This window comes from Oncorhynchus gorbuscha, linkage group LG07 (genome assembly GCF_021184085.1).
Source record: "Oncorhynchus gorbuscha isolate QuinsamMale2020 ecotype Even-year linkage group LG07, OgorEven_v1.0, whole genome shotgun sequence".
NCBI lineage: Eukaryota > Metazoa > Chordata > Actinopteri > Salmoniformes > Salmonidae > Oncorhynchus > Oncorhynchus gorbuscha.
This window is the reverse complement of record NC_060179.1, coordinates 41,360,199-41,373,327: the sequence shown is the minus strand read 5'-3', so window position 1 is coordinate 41,373,327 and position 13,129 is coordinate 41,360,199. Positions and strand designations below refer to the sequence as shown.

The 13,129-nt window shown below is 41.6% G+C and overlaps 1 protein-coding gene across 1 annotated transcript in view; it reads right to left on the bottom strand.

The window, feature by feature from the left end:
- Nucleotides 1–294: 294 nt before the first annotated feature.
- Nucleotides 295–13,129, bottom strand: part of LOC124039860 (monocarboxylate transporter 6-like) — a 38,047-nt gene continuing 25,212 nt past the window's right edge. Inside the window, exons 3-5 of the mRNA XM_046356336.1 lie at nt 6,546–6,689; nt 2,910–3,740; nt 295–2,239 (exon numbers count right to left, since the gene is read on the bottom strand). Of these exons, the coding sequence (XP_046212292.1) occupies nt 1,962–2,239; nt 2,910–3,740; nt 6,546–6,689 (1,253 nt within the window). The 3' untranslated portion in view covers nt 295–1,961. The remainder of the gene's footprint in view (nt 2,240–2,909; nt 3,741–6,545; nt 6,690–13,129) is intronic.

The following is a 13,129-nucleotide window of genomic DNA, read 5'->3' as shown; positions in this document are numbered from 1 at the left end:
AACCCAGCTCCTCCTCTCCCAGACGGCCATAGCCCACTCCAACGCCCATCCGGTCAGCATGGAAATAACCATGGCAACCTTGGACCAGTCAGTGGTGGGGGCTGATATTTGATGAATGAAATATAGGAAGTAGGAAGCGGAGGACCTCTTCCATAGCCGTCCCCAGTTGTGCCAGCTGGTCGTGGTGTTGGCGAAATAGGTATCTCTATTCGCTGACCATCTGGGAAATTAACTGCTGCTTCCATTTGGTGAGGTAGTATTCTGTAACGTAGACGCAAGGAGTCAGGAAGCAGGTGCAGTTAGTGAGTGAGTTTAATAACAACAACCATGGACCAATACAAAACAACACAAGACAAGTGTTTGACATGGAAACACAAACAATACTACCTGATGACTAGCAACGAAAGACTTCTATATGAAGGGTAAGTAATCAGGGAGTACTGAAGTCCAGGTGTGACAGATGAGACACAGGTATGCGTAATTGTGGTTGCCAGGTATGCGTGAAGATGGGTTGCCAGGACCGGTGGTTTAGTAGACCATCGACATCGAACAACAGAGGGAAGGAGCGGGAGTAGATGTGACAAATAATAGCCAATTTTGCCATTGCCACTTGCCAATCTACATTTCCTGATGAGAACCGATTAATCACCCTTTTAAACACACAATTAAAAACATGTTTTTTTTAGGATTACATTTATTATAATTTCCATAATTATTTTATATAAATAATGTATTGAATCACATGAGAGAAAAAAAATCATTATTTGGCCCCAGTGCAAGAAACAATAGCCCTTTATATAAAAATATATATTCATATTCCTATTGCAAGGGAGCCATAGCTTAAAGCAGGGTTTCCCAAACTCGGTCCTGGGGCCCCAACTGGGTCCACGTTTAGTTTTTTCCCCCCAGCACTACACAGCTGATTCAAATAATCAACTCATCATCAAGCTTTGATTATTTGAATCAGCTGTGTAGTGCTTGGGCAAAAAAACAAACGTGCACCCAGGGGAGGGGCCCAGTAACGAGTTTGGGAAACCCTGGCCTAAAGTATGTTGCCACATATGTGACTGTATGTTCCTTAGAGTAATCTTGTGATGAATTTACAGTCCATACTTGAAATACTCATAGGTGGAGAAGTAACATAAATCTCTAACAGCTACAGTACTTGCTTCAGTCTTTGACAATGGAAAGCACCCATGTCCTAGTGACTCATCCTGTACTTTTACACAAGCCATTCTCAGTAGGCTACTGATAGTTGTCTATCTCTGTTTCACAATGAACATATCAAGACATGAAAATAATAATAAACAAAGGTGTTTAGGGCCAAAAAATGTAAGATTCCTTGAGATTAAGAGTTTGACATTGGTATGCTCAATCAATGATATCCGTCTTTGATATGGAAATAAACTGGTACAGTTCTTATTCAGTTGAGGTTTCTTCTGGTGTAGTATGTATAGGAAATTGAATATGTTTATTTTGCTTATTTTGATTGATTGTCTGTACAAAAGGCCCTGTGTCTTTTGCACAGTCATTGCTTTTTGAAGGGTGGTGAGTGATTCTTAAGGTGGCATGTCTTCTTGTACGTGCAACAGGGTGTGAGGGAAAAGGCACAGGTTTAAGGTTTATGGCATGTGTGAAAAAGTGCTGCATTCAATCACCAGTAACAGTATTTTCTAGTCTGCATAAACAGTGTAGACTGTAATAGCAATGAATAATCCATGTCTATACTATATGTAATATTCACCCATTGGATGAAATACTCAACCCCTTTGCAATCAATACTCTAACAGTCAAGAGTGTGTATACTATGATTAAATGGAATGTCAGATCCTAACAGATTGGGATATAAATTATCACACTTCTACTTTAATATTAGCAACACAGGATATACAATCGATATACAGAATCGCGGAAAGTACACATCTGTGAGTTTGGTTTGTGTGTTTGGACAGTGACGATGTTCACAGGCGGGTGACGTCCCCCGTCTCGGAGTCTGGGGCCTCGTCTTTGTCCCCCTCTGTGGGCACACTGCAGTACTGGCACTGGGGGATCAAATTGTTACCACTGGCAGGCTTTGCTGGGGGGATCTGGGGTGGCACCTGCTGCCCCTTTAACACCCTCCTGTCCCTTCTGTCCAGCCAGTAGAAAGACACCATGAGGAATACAGCCGATGAGGCAACAGTGGCACTGCAGGCAAAGAAGACGTAGAAATACTCCCCTGTTCTGTCCACCAGGATTCCTGCAACGGCAACAACATAAACATCTTCAACAACAACAATAACAGGAGCCAATCTCAGCATTAGTAGGGCCCTAGCAGTGCATGAAAGACAGATCATGATGACATAACGCGATAACTACACCAATAACATACAGTATTGCCATGGCACAGGCAAACTCAGCCAACCACATAAAGCAGTAAAAATAAAACTTAGCTCAAATGTCAGGTATGCAGCCTAAAATAGCTCTGAAATAAGAGAGCCCCCCCAGGAAACACGGAGCCCAGACCTACACTGTGGGCTGAACATTACATTCTAATTCAAGTCAGATGTGTACTTCCCGCGATTACTTATTCAGAGACCCCCCCCACAACATGCACACACAGGCACGAGCACACAGGCATGTACAGATGTACACACACACACGCACACAATCTGTTTCCCTTGGAAACACATGATTGGTTGGATGACCATGGAATCCAAGCAACAGGATATGCTGCTTGCCTTCGACCACAGCGTTGTGTGTGTTGTTATTTGTAGATTAGGGTTTTGTTGGCATGTCTACCACTCCAAGTTACACTACAGCACTTACTTGATTCATTAAATATAAAATGTAATTATTAATTGAATAGTACATCTCCTCGGGGAGGCAGACACACACACACACACACAATGCCTCAGTGAGTTCGGTACCTGCGAGCGGGGGACCGATCAGCAGCGTGACACTCTCCATGATGGCGAGCAGGCCCAGGGCAGCAGGGAATCGACTCATGTCCAACGTATCCATGAGGACGGTGAACATCAGCGAGCCCACCACGCTCATGGACAGGCCATAGGTCACCACGTACACCAGCAGCACGGGGAAGCTGGCATCGATGCAGCAGATACTATTACTCAGCCCATTCACCAGCAGAGCAGCAGAGAACACATAGGTGTGGCACCCCTTGAACCAGGGCAGGCTGAAGAGCAGGCCGATAGGAGGCCGCACCACGATGTTAACGATACCCAGGATGGAGAGGAGGAGGGCTGCCTGGCTCTGCTCTATGTTGTGGGCCGTGGCGTAGGGAACCAAGTAGATCAGCGGCACCACGAAGCCTAGCATCATCCAGGTGATGCCCACAGCGTACATACGGTAGCGCAGGTTGTTACGTAAGAGATCAAAGGCCATGTGACGACGCAGGGCAGTCATCAGACCGGCCCACAAGGCCCTCATTCTCCCCTTTAGCTTCTCCTCCTTCAGCTGAAGAGGCCTGTGGTTTATCAGGGGCTGGCCACTGTGTCTGGGGCCCCCCAGGGGCCTCATCACAGCTCCGCATACGCAGCAGTTAAGCAAGACAGCCCCTAGCACCAGGAAACTCCCACGCCAGCCCAGCTCAGTGTGGAGGTAGTTGCCCAGGAGGGGCAGAGTGCACAGGCCCAGAGCCGTGCCCGTGGACGACATGGCGTTGGCAAAAGCCCGCCGCCGTACAAAATAGTGCCCGAGGATAGTCACTGCAGGCTGGAAGCTGAAGCAGAATCCAAGTCCTATCAAACAAGAAGACAATGAGTAAGGCACATGGCTGAATGCATGGGAGGTTGCCCCCATCCACTGATACAGGGTCAGATTTTTTCACCTGCCCTAATAATCATGGGAAAGATTGGAATGTAGGGTTATCTGATTCTAGATCTGTGGTTAGGGGTTAACTGCTGTGTGGAGGAGGATGGGGAGGACTATCAGTGAATTAAAAAAAAATGTAAATAGTGCAATATTGAAAAACGTTATCCTTTTTAGATAATACTACACTAAATATTTGCACGTCACCAAATAATTAATTAAACCACACTGTTTTGCAATGAAGGTCTACAGTAACCTCAACAGCACTCTGTAGGGCAGCACCATGGTGTAGCCGGAAGACAGATAGTTTCCGTCCTCCACTGTGTACATTGACTTCAAAATAAAAAAAATAGGAGGCTCATGGTTCCCACACCCTTCCATAGACTTACACAGTAATTATGACAACTTCCGGAGGACGTCCTCAACCTATCAGAGATATTGCAGCATGAACTGACATGTTGTCCAGCCAATCAAATTATTTGAGAATAAATCTAGTACTGAAAGCATAAGCTACAGCTAACAGGCTAATTTATTGCCACCGGGGCCTGCCGGTGTAACTACTAAACTGCTTGCTCACTGTACTGCATGATTGTAGTGGGTTACTAACACGTTAGTTGTAGTAGCTATGTTGACTATGACATTACTAACATCCTTAGCTAATATGGTGACAACGACGTAAGCTAGCAGTTAGCGGTTATGATATGAAGGTTTGGCTTGTAAAGTTTTTTTTTGCCTGGTCACAGACAGCTGACGTGTTGTGCACTGAAATCCACAAGCGAAGGGAAAAGGTGAGAGGAGGAGAGCATGTAGATGCGAGAACGAATTATACAACAAGCAACATTTTTATTCCATTTGGATGTGGCTGAACTGTGTTTGCGTGTGATCAGGGGGTTATTCATTCCGCTATTCTGTTTAAAAAATGTTTTTTTTTAACAGAAGCAAATGGAACAAAACGGGGATAAACATACCTGAATTTGACTAATGATTACACCCTCGATCAGCTAGAGGTAGGCAAGAGTGTGCAAAGCGATATTGAATGTGTCACTGTCTGTCACCTTGATCACTCTCCTTTTTCTCTCGACCTGTGCACCTACCTTGTAAATGTTCATTCATAGGCTAGGTTGTAGAAACCTCATGATGGAAAATTCTAGTATCATGTAGTAGCCTAAACCTTTCGATGTTACATTGAGCTGGGTGAATGGAATATACAGTGCATTTGGAAAGTATTCAGACCCCTTGATTTTTTTCCACATTTTGTTACGTTACAGTCTTATTCTAAAATGTATTAAATAGTTTCCTCCCCCCCTCATCAATCTACACACAATACCAAAACAAATATTTAGACATTTTTGTATAAATGTATAAAGTAAATAAATACATTTAAAAAAAAAAATATATATATATATATATATATAGATATATATATATATATATATAGAGATATATATATATATATATATATATACACACACCCAGTATATCACAAACGTGAGTATACGCCTCACATTTTTGTAAACATTTTCACTTAGGGGTGTACTCACTTTTGTTACCAGCGGTTTAGACATTAATGGCTGTGTGTTGAGTTATTTTGGGGGGACAGCAAATTTACACTGTTATACAAGCTGTACACTCACATCTTTACATTGTAGCAAGGTGTCATTTGTTCAGTGTTGTCACATGAAAAGATATCCTCAAATATTTACAAAAATGTGAGGGGCGTCCTCACTTTTGTGATATACTGTATATATATATATCACATTTACATATGTATTCAGACCCTTTACCCACTACTTTGTTGAAGTGCCTTTGGCAGCGATCACAGCCTCGAGACTTCTTGGGTATGATGCTACAATCTTGGCACACTTTCTTCTCTGCAGATCCTCTCAAGCTCTGTAAGGTTGGATGGGGAGCGTCGCTGCACAGCTATTTTCAGGTCTCTCCAGAGATATTAGATCGGGTTCAAGTCCGATGCTGCCACCACCATGCTTCACCGTAGGGATGGTGCCAGGTTTCCTCTAGACGTGACTCTTGGCATTCAGGCCAAAGAGTTCAATCTTGGTTTCATCGGACCAGAGAATCTTGTATCTCATGGTCAGAGTCCTTTAGGTGCCTTTTGGCAAACTCCAAGCAGGCTGTCATGTGCCTTTTACTGAGAAGTGGCTACAGTCTGGCTACTCTACCATAAAGACCTGATTGGTGGAGTGCTGCAGAGATGGTTGTCCTTCTGGAAGGTTCTCCCATCTCCACAGAGGAACTCTGGAGCTCTGTCAGAGTGACCATCGGGTTCTTGGTCACCTCTCTGACCAAGGCCCTTCTCCCCTGATTGATCAGTTTGGCCAGGCGACCAGCTCTAGGAAGAGTCTTGGTGGATCCAAATTTGGTGGAGGCCACTCTGTTCTTGGGGAAATTTTTTGTTACCCTTCCCTAGATCTGTGCATTGACACAATCCTGTCTCGGAGCTCTACGGACAATTTCTTTGACATCATGGCTTGGTTTTTGCTCTGACATGCACTGTCAACCATGGGACCTTATATAGATTGTAATGAGACTAACGTAACAACATGTGGAATAATGGAAGGGGTCTGAATACTTTACGAATGCACTGTATATGACAAACATCCAATATGCTGTAATAGGACATGCTCATAAAAAAAAATTGCCCTCCCTCATCTTAAACGTCTCCGACCGCCACTGATGTGGAGTGACTCCGTGTGTGTATGTGGGAGCGCAGTGACCTGTGATAATCCCAGCTGTGACGTAGAGCTCAGTGATGGTGTGGGTGAACGAGCTGGCCACCATTCCAAGCCCACTCAGGACCCCGCCCAGCATCACCGTCGCCCGGCAACCAAACCTCTCCACCAATACACTGCAGAATGGACCTAAAGGAGACATGCTATTGGTTAAACACACAAAAACATAAAAGAAAGTAGGTCGTTCCACCTCAAAAAGCACACGGAAGAGGATTGACACCCACTATATCAGTTTGTTCTGTTTTTTTCTAACAATGAATTAGACATGAGTTATCCAAAGGAATGGTCAAAAGCCACCCATGGACCCCACACACCTCATGCCAATCCTACCCCAACAACGAAGATATAGTATCAGTTCTCTGTTTCATTAGTAGTATGGAGCTGCAGCCTGGAATATTGTTTCTCCATCCTATGTAATATATTCCCAGTGAATTTGGTGATGTTTTTTCCCCCTGTTCAGAGAAAAACTTAACAAGTTATGTTTATGCCCCATTCTACATCCTGATATTACCAGATTCTGACCATTTGATTGTGGTGTTACTGCTATTAGGTGAAAAAAGTTGGAAAACCCCCCTCAATGTTAATGAGATAGTTCACCCAAATTACAAAATTACACAAGTTTCCTTACCCTGTAAGCAGGCTATGACAGCAACCCATGCTTTGGTTTGGTTGGCCACTGTTTGAAATGCTAACTTTTTAGAATTTGTGGCACAAATCCAATGCAAGTCAATGGTACCTATATTAGCATTTTCACGCATGTTCAAATCATCTTAAATGATTTAAAAATGTATTGTGTAACTCAATTATGTTACTTCTAGATGATGTGAACATGATTACAGCTGTGAGTATTTTTGGGTAAGTCTCTAAGAGCTTTGCACACCTGGATTGTACAATATTTGCCCATTATTTTTACAATTCTTCAAGCTCTGTCAAGTTGATTGTTGATCATTGCTAGAAAGCCATTTCAAGTCTTGCCATAGATTTTCAAGCCGATTTAAGTCAAAACTGTAACAAGGCCACTGAGAAACATTCAATGTCTTCTTGCTATGCAACTCCAGTGTAGATTTGGCCTTGTGTTTTAGGTTATTGCTCTGCTGAAAGGGGAATTTGTCTCTCAGTGTCTGTTGGAAAGCAGACTGAAGCAGGATTTCCTCCAGGAATGATTATAGCTGTATTCTGTTTCTTTTTAATCCTAAAAAAACTCACTAGTCCTTGCCGATGACAAGCATACCTATAACATGATGCAGCTACCACCAAGAAGGATGCATGTTTTGGAATATTTTATTCTGAACCGGCTTTCTTCCTTTCACTCTGCTGTTTAGGTTAGTAATTGTGGAGTAATGTTGTTGATCCATCCTCAGTTCTCGTATGACAACCAATGAACTCGGTTTCAAAAGGATGCCTGTTTCTTTATAGTGACTGGATACACCATCCAAAGCCTAATTAATAACTTCACCATGCTCAAAGGGATATTCAGCATCTGCTTCATTTTTAAAACTTTTTTTTATACACATACCAAAAAAAAGAATTTGCCTGCACCACAGATGGCTATATCAGTCTGCTAATAAAATAACTAGTAAAGGCCCAGTACTTTTGTGAAAAAAACATTTTAAATAAGTTTATTTTTTTATTATTCAGATATATTTTCATTTCCAATTTTTCAGGGGAAGCTGCAGCACCATTAGCACCCATACTTCCTGCGGCTATGTGTCTATGTTCAGTTGTTGGGAATTAGTATTTAAACAAGCATTGGCAGCAATATCAGCAATATGGAGTTCTCAGTAAGATGCCCAGTTAGATATTATAGAGATATACTTAGTCGAGCCATGTGGTGCACCAAAGTGAACTTAAGTGTAACAAGTAGTAAAAACTGATTAGATATATGGCAAGTACACCCTGACACCGCGCCGTCACTTTAACATGTATGCCAAACAAACGCATTTTCCCCCTTTACAAACCATACAACTCTATGCACAAGGACAGCTTTTAAAAATATCCACTGAAAAATGTACAAAACCTAATTTAGTGGAAGAACTGTGCAAACTTTGGTAACGGAATTACAGTCAAATCTCCCTCGGTTTTTAATGCGAAAACGTTTTCCTAAAACGGTTAAATATGCTTCGAATTAAGACTAAATACAGTACTAGTCAAAAGTTTGGACACACCCACTCATTCAAGGGTTGATCTTTATTTTTGCTATTTTCTTCAAAGTAGCCACCCTTTGCCTTGATGACAGCTTTGCTCACTCTTGGCATTCTCTCAACCAGCTTCCTGAGGAATGCTTTTCCAACGGTCTTGAAGGAGTTCCCACATATGCTGAGCATTTGTTGTTATCTTTTCCTTCACTCTGCGGTCCAACTCATTCCAAACCATCTCAATTGGGTTGAGGTCGGGTGATTGTGGAGGCCAGGTCATCTGACGCAGCACCATCACTCTCCTTGGTCAAATAGCCGTACACAGCATGGAGGTGTGTTTTGGGTCATTGTCCTATTGAAATACAAATGATAGTCCCACTAAACACAAACCAAATGGGATGGCGTATCGCTGCAGAATACTGTGGTAGCCATGCTGGTGCCTTGAATTCTAAATAACTCACTGACAGTGTAACCAGCAAAGCACCCTAACACCATTACACCTCCTCCTCCATGCTTCACGGTGGGAACCACACATGCAGAGATCAGCCGTTCACCTACTCTGCGTCTCATAAAGACACGCTTGTTGGAACCAAAAATCTCAAATTTGGACTCTAGACCAAAGGACAAATTTCCACCTGTATAATGTCCATTGCTTGTGTTTGTTGGCCCAAGCAAGTCTCTTTTTCTTATTGGTGTCCTTTAGTAGTAGTAGCAATTCGACCTGATTCCCGCAATCTCCTCTGAAAAGTTGACGTTGAGTTGTGTCTGTTACTTGAACACTGAAGCATTTATTTGAGCTGCAATTTCTGAGGATAGTAACGCTAATGAACTTATCCTCTGCAGCAAAGGTAACTCTGGGTCTTCCTTCCCTGTGGCGGTCCTCATGAGAGCCAGTTTCATCATAGCGCTTGATGGCTTTTTGCAACTGCACTTGAAGAAATTTTCTAAACTTTCAGGACAAATTCTGAACATTTTCCGGATTGACTGACCTTCATGTCTTAAAGTAATGATGGACTGTCGTTTCTCTTTGCTTATTTGAGCTGTTCTTGCCATAAAATGGACTTGGTCTTTTACCGAATAGGGTTATATCTTTTGCATACCACCCCTACCTTGTTGGCTCAAACGCATTTAGAAGGAAAGAAATTCCACTAATTAACCAGGCACACCTGTTAATTTAAATGCATTCCAGGCGACTATCTCATGAAGCTGGTTGAGAGAATGCGAAAAGTGCGCAAAGCTGTCATCAATGCAAAGGCTGGCTACTGTGAATAATCTTTAACACTTTTTTTGGTTACTACATGATTCCACATGTGTTATTTCATAGTATTGATGTCTTCGCTGTAGAATGTAGACAATAGAAAAATAAAGAAAAACCCAAGAAAGAGTAGGTGTGTCCAAACTGTATATTTTGGTTATTAAACTACAGTAAGTGAAGTGGATTTACACCTGGTAATAGAATTACAGTAATCGAATTACATCATGGGTCCCTGATCTCTACTACACAGAAATGTATAATTATGGTTATACAGTTGAAGTAGGAAGTTTACATACACTTAGGTAGGAGTCATTAAAACTCATTTTTCAACCACTCCACAAATTTCTTGTTAACAAACTATAGTTTTGCCAAGTCGGTTAGGATATCTACTTTGTGCAAGACACAAGTAATTTATCTAACAATTGTTTACAGACAGATTATTTAACGTATACAGTGGGCTCCAAAATTACTGGCACCCCTGACTGGCAATGCACAAACAAATATAAACAATATAATTATAGAGACAAACTCAAAATACCAACATGTGAAAAATACTGTACTTTATTAATGTTGCAATGGAACCCAACAAAATCATTCATTGATTAAATTAAACATCAATTACTTCCAAATCAAGGTTTCACAATTAATGGCACCCTTAAATATTATTGTAAATAACATCTACCAAAATTAAACCAGGAATTAAATTCCACTTATTTAAGTTTATCTAAGTGTTAAGGAACTATTTTGAGCCATTATATCACTTGCTTTTACACTAGGGTATAAAAATGAGGTAACACACATGCAATCTGTCATCCAACACCATGAAGAAAACAAAAGAACTGGCAGTTCAAAAGAGACAGATGGTCGTAGACGTTCATAAATCTGGTAATGGCTACAAGAAGATCCACGAACGATTGGATATACCACTGAGCACTGTCGAGGCAATTATTAGAAAATTCAAAAGATACGGAACAGTTGAAAACCTCACGGGTAGAGGACGCAAATGCATTTTTCTCCCCAGGATAGGGAGGAGGATAGTGAGAGAAGCAGCAAAAACCCCAGAATCACTGTGAAAGAATTTCAGGCCTTGGTGGCGTCTTGGGGTCACCAGGTTTAAAAAAGCACCATCAGATGCCACCTCCACAACCACAGGCTCTTTGGAAGGGTTGCCAGAAGAAAGCCCTTAATGACTCCAAGACACAGACGCAAGCGCTTGGAGTTAGCCAAACGTCATTTAAATTATGATCAGAAGAAGGTGCTCTGGTAAGATGAGACCAAAATGTAACGTTTTGGTCAGATACAGCATTGGCATGTTTGGCATCGAAACAGAGATGCATACAAGGAGAGGGGCACCTCATACTCACGGTGAAATATGGTGTGTGGGTCAGTGATGTTTTGGGGCTGTTTTAATTCCAGAGGTCCAGAGGCACTGGTTAAGATTGATGGCATAATGAATTCCACCAAGTACCAGGCAATTTTGGCTGACAATCTGGTTGCCTCTGCCAGAAGGCTGGGACTTGGCCGTATGTGGACTTTCCAACAAGACAATCACCCAAAACATACCTCAAGATCCACACACAAATGGTTTTGTGGCAACAAAATCAATGTTCTGCCATGGCCATCTCAGTCGCCGGACCTCAATCCAATCGAAAACCTGTGGGCTGAGTTAAAGAGGGCAGTTGATAAGTGCAAACGCAAGATTGTGAAGGATCTTGAAAGTATCTGCATAGAGGAATGGTCCAAAATCCCTCCAAATGTGTTCCTTAACCTTGTCAAACATTACAGGAAAAGATTCCATGCTGTTATCCTTGCCAGAGATGGTTGCACTAAGTACTGAATGAGGAGTGCCGATAATTATGAAACCTTGATTTTGGTGAAATGTATTTTGTATTAAATAATTATATGATTTTGGTGGGTTCCATTGAAACATTCATAAAGTAAAGTATTTCTCACATGTTGGTATTTTGAGTTTGTCTATAATTATATTGTTTATATATTTTTAAGTATTGTAATTTTGGAGCCCACTGTAATTCACTGAATCACAATTGCAGTGGGTCAGAAGTTTATATACACTAAGTTGACTGTGCCGTTAAACAGCTTGGAAAATTCCATAAAATTATGTAATGGCTTTAGAAGCTTCTGATAGGCTAACTGACATCATTTGAGTCTTGCATTTGAGGCTTGCACGCTGAAGAACACCATCCCAACCGTGAAGCACAGCGGTGGCAGCATCATGTTGTGGGGGTGCTTTGCTGCAGGAGGGACTGGTGCACTTCACAAAATAGGTGGCATCATGAGGGAGGAAATTTATTTGGATATGTTGAAGCAACATCTCAAGACATAAGTCAGGAAGTTAAAGCTTGGTCGCAAATGGGTCTTCCAAATGGACAATGACCCAAAGCATACTTCCACAGTTGTTGCAAAATGGCTTAAGGACAACAAAGTCAAGGTATTGGAGTGGCCATCACAAAGCTCTGACCTTAATCGTATAGAAAATTTGAAGGCAGAACTGAAAAAGCGTGTGCAAGCAAGGTGGCCTACAAACCTGACTCAGTTACACCAGCTCTGTCAGGAGGAATGGGCCAAAATTCACCCAACTTATTGTGGGAAGCTTGTAGAAGGCTCCCCAAAACGTTTGACCCAAGTTAAACAATTTAAAGGCAATGCTACCAAATACTAATTGAGTGTATGTAAACTTCTGACCCACTGGGAATGTGATGAAAGAAATCAAATCTGAAATACATGTTATTTATTTATTTTTTATTTCACCTTTATTTAACCAGGTAGTCCAGTTGAGAACAAGTTCTCATTTACAACTGTGACCTGACCAAGATAAAGCAAAGCAGTGTGACAAAAACAACAGAGTTACACATAAACAAACGTACAGTCAATAACACAAAAGAAAAGAAAAATAGAAAAATGTATGTACAATGTTGGCAAATGTAGAAGAGTAGGGAAGTAGGCAATAAATAGGCCATAGAGGCAAAAAATAATGACAATTTAGCATTAATACTGGAGTGATAGATGTACAGATGATGAGTGTGCAAGTAGAGATACTGGGGTTCAAAAGAGCAAGAGCGTAAGTAATAATATGGAGATGAGGTAGTTGGGTGTGCTATTTACAGATTGGATGTGTACAGGTACAGTGATCGGTAAGCTGCTCTGACAGCTGATGCTTA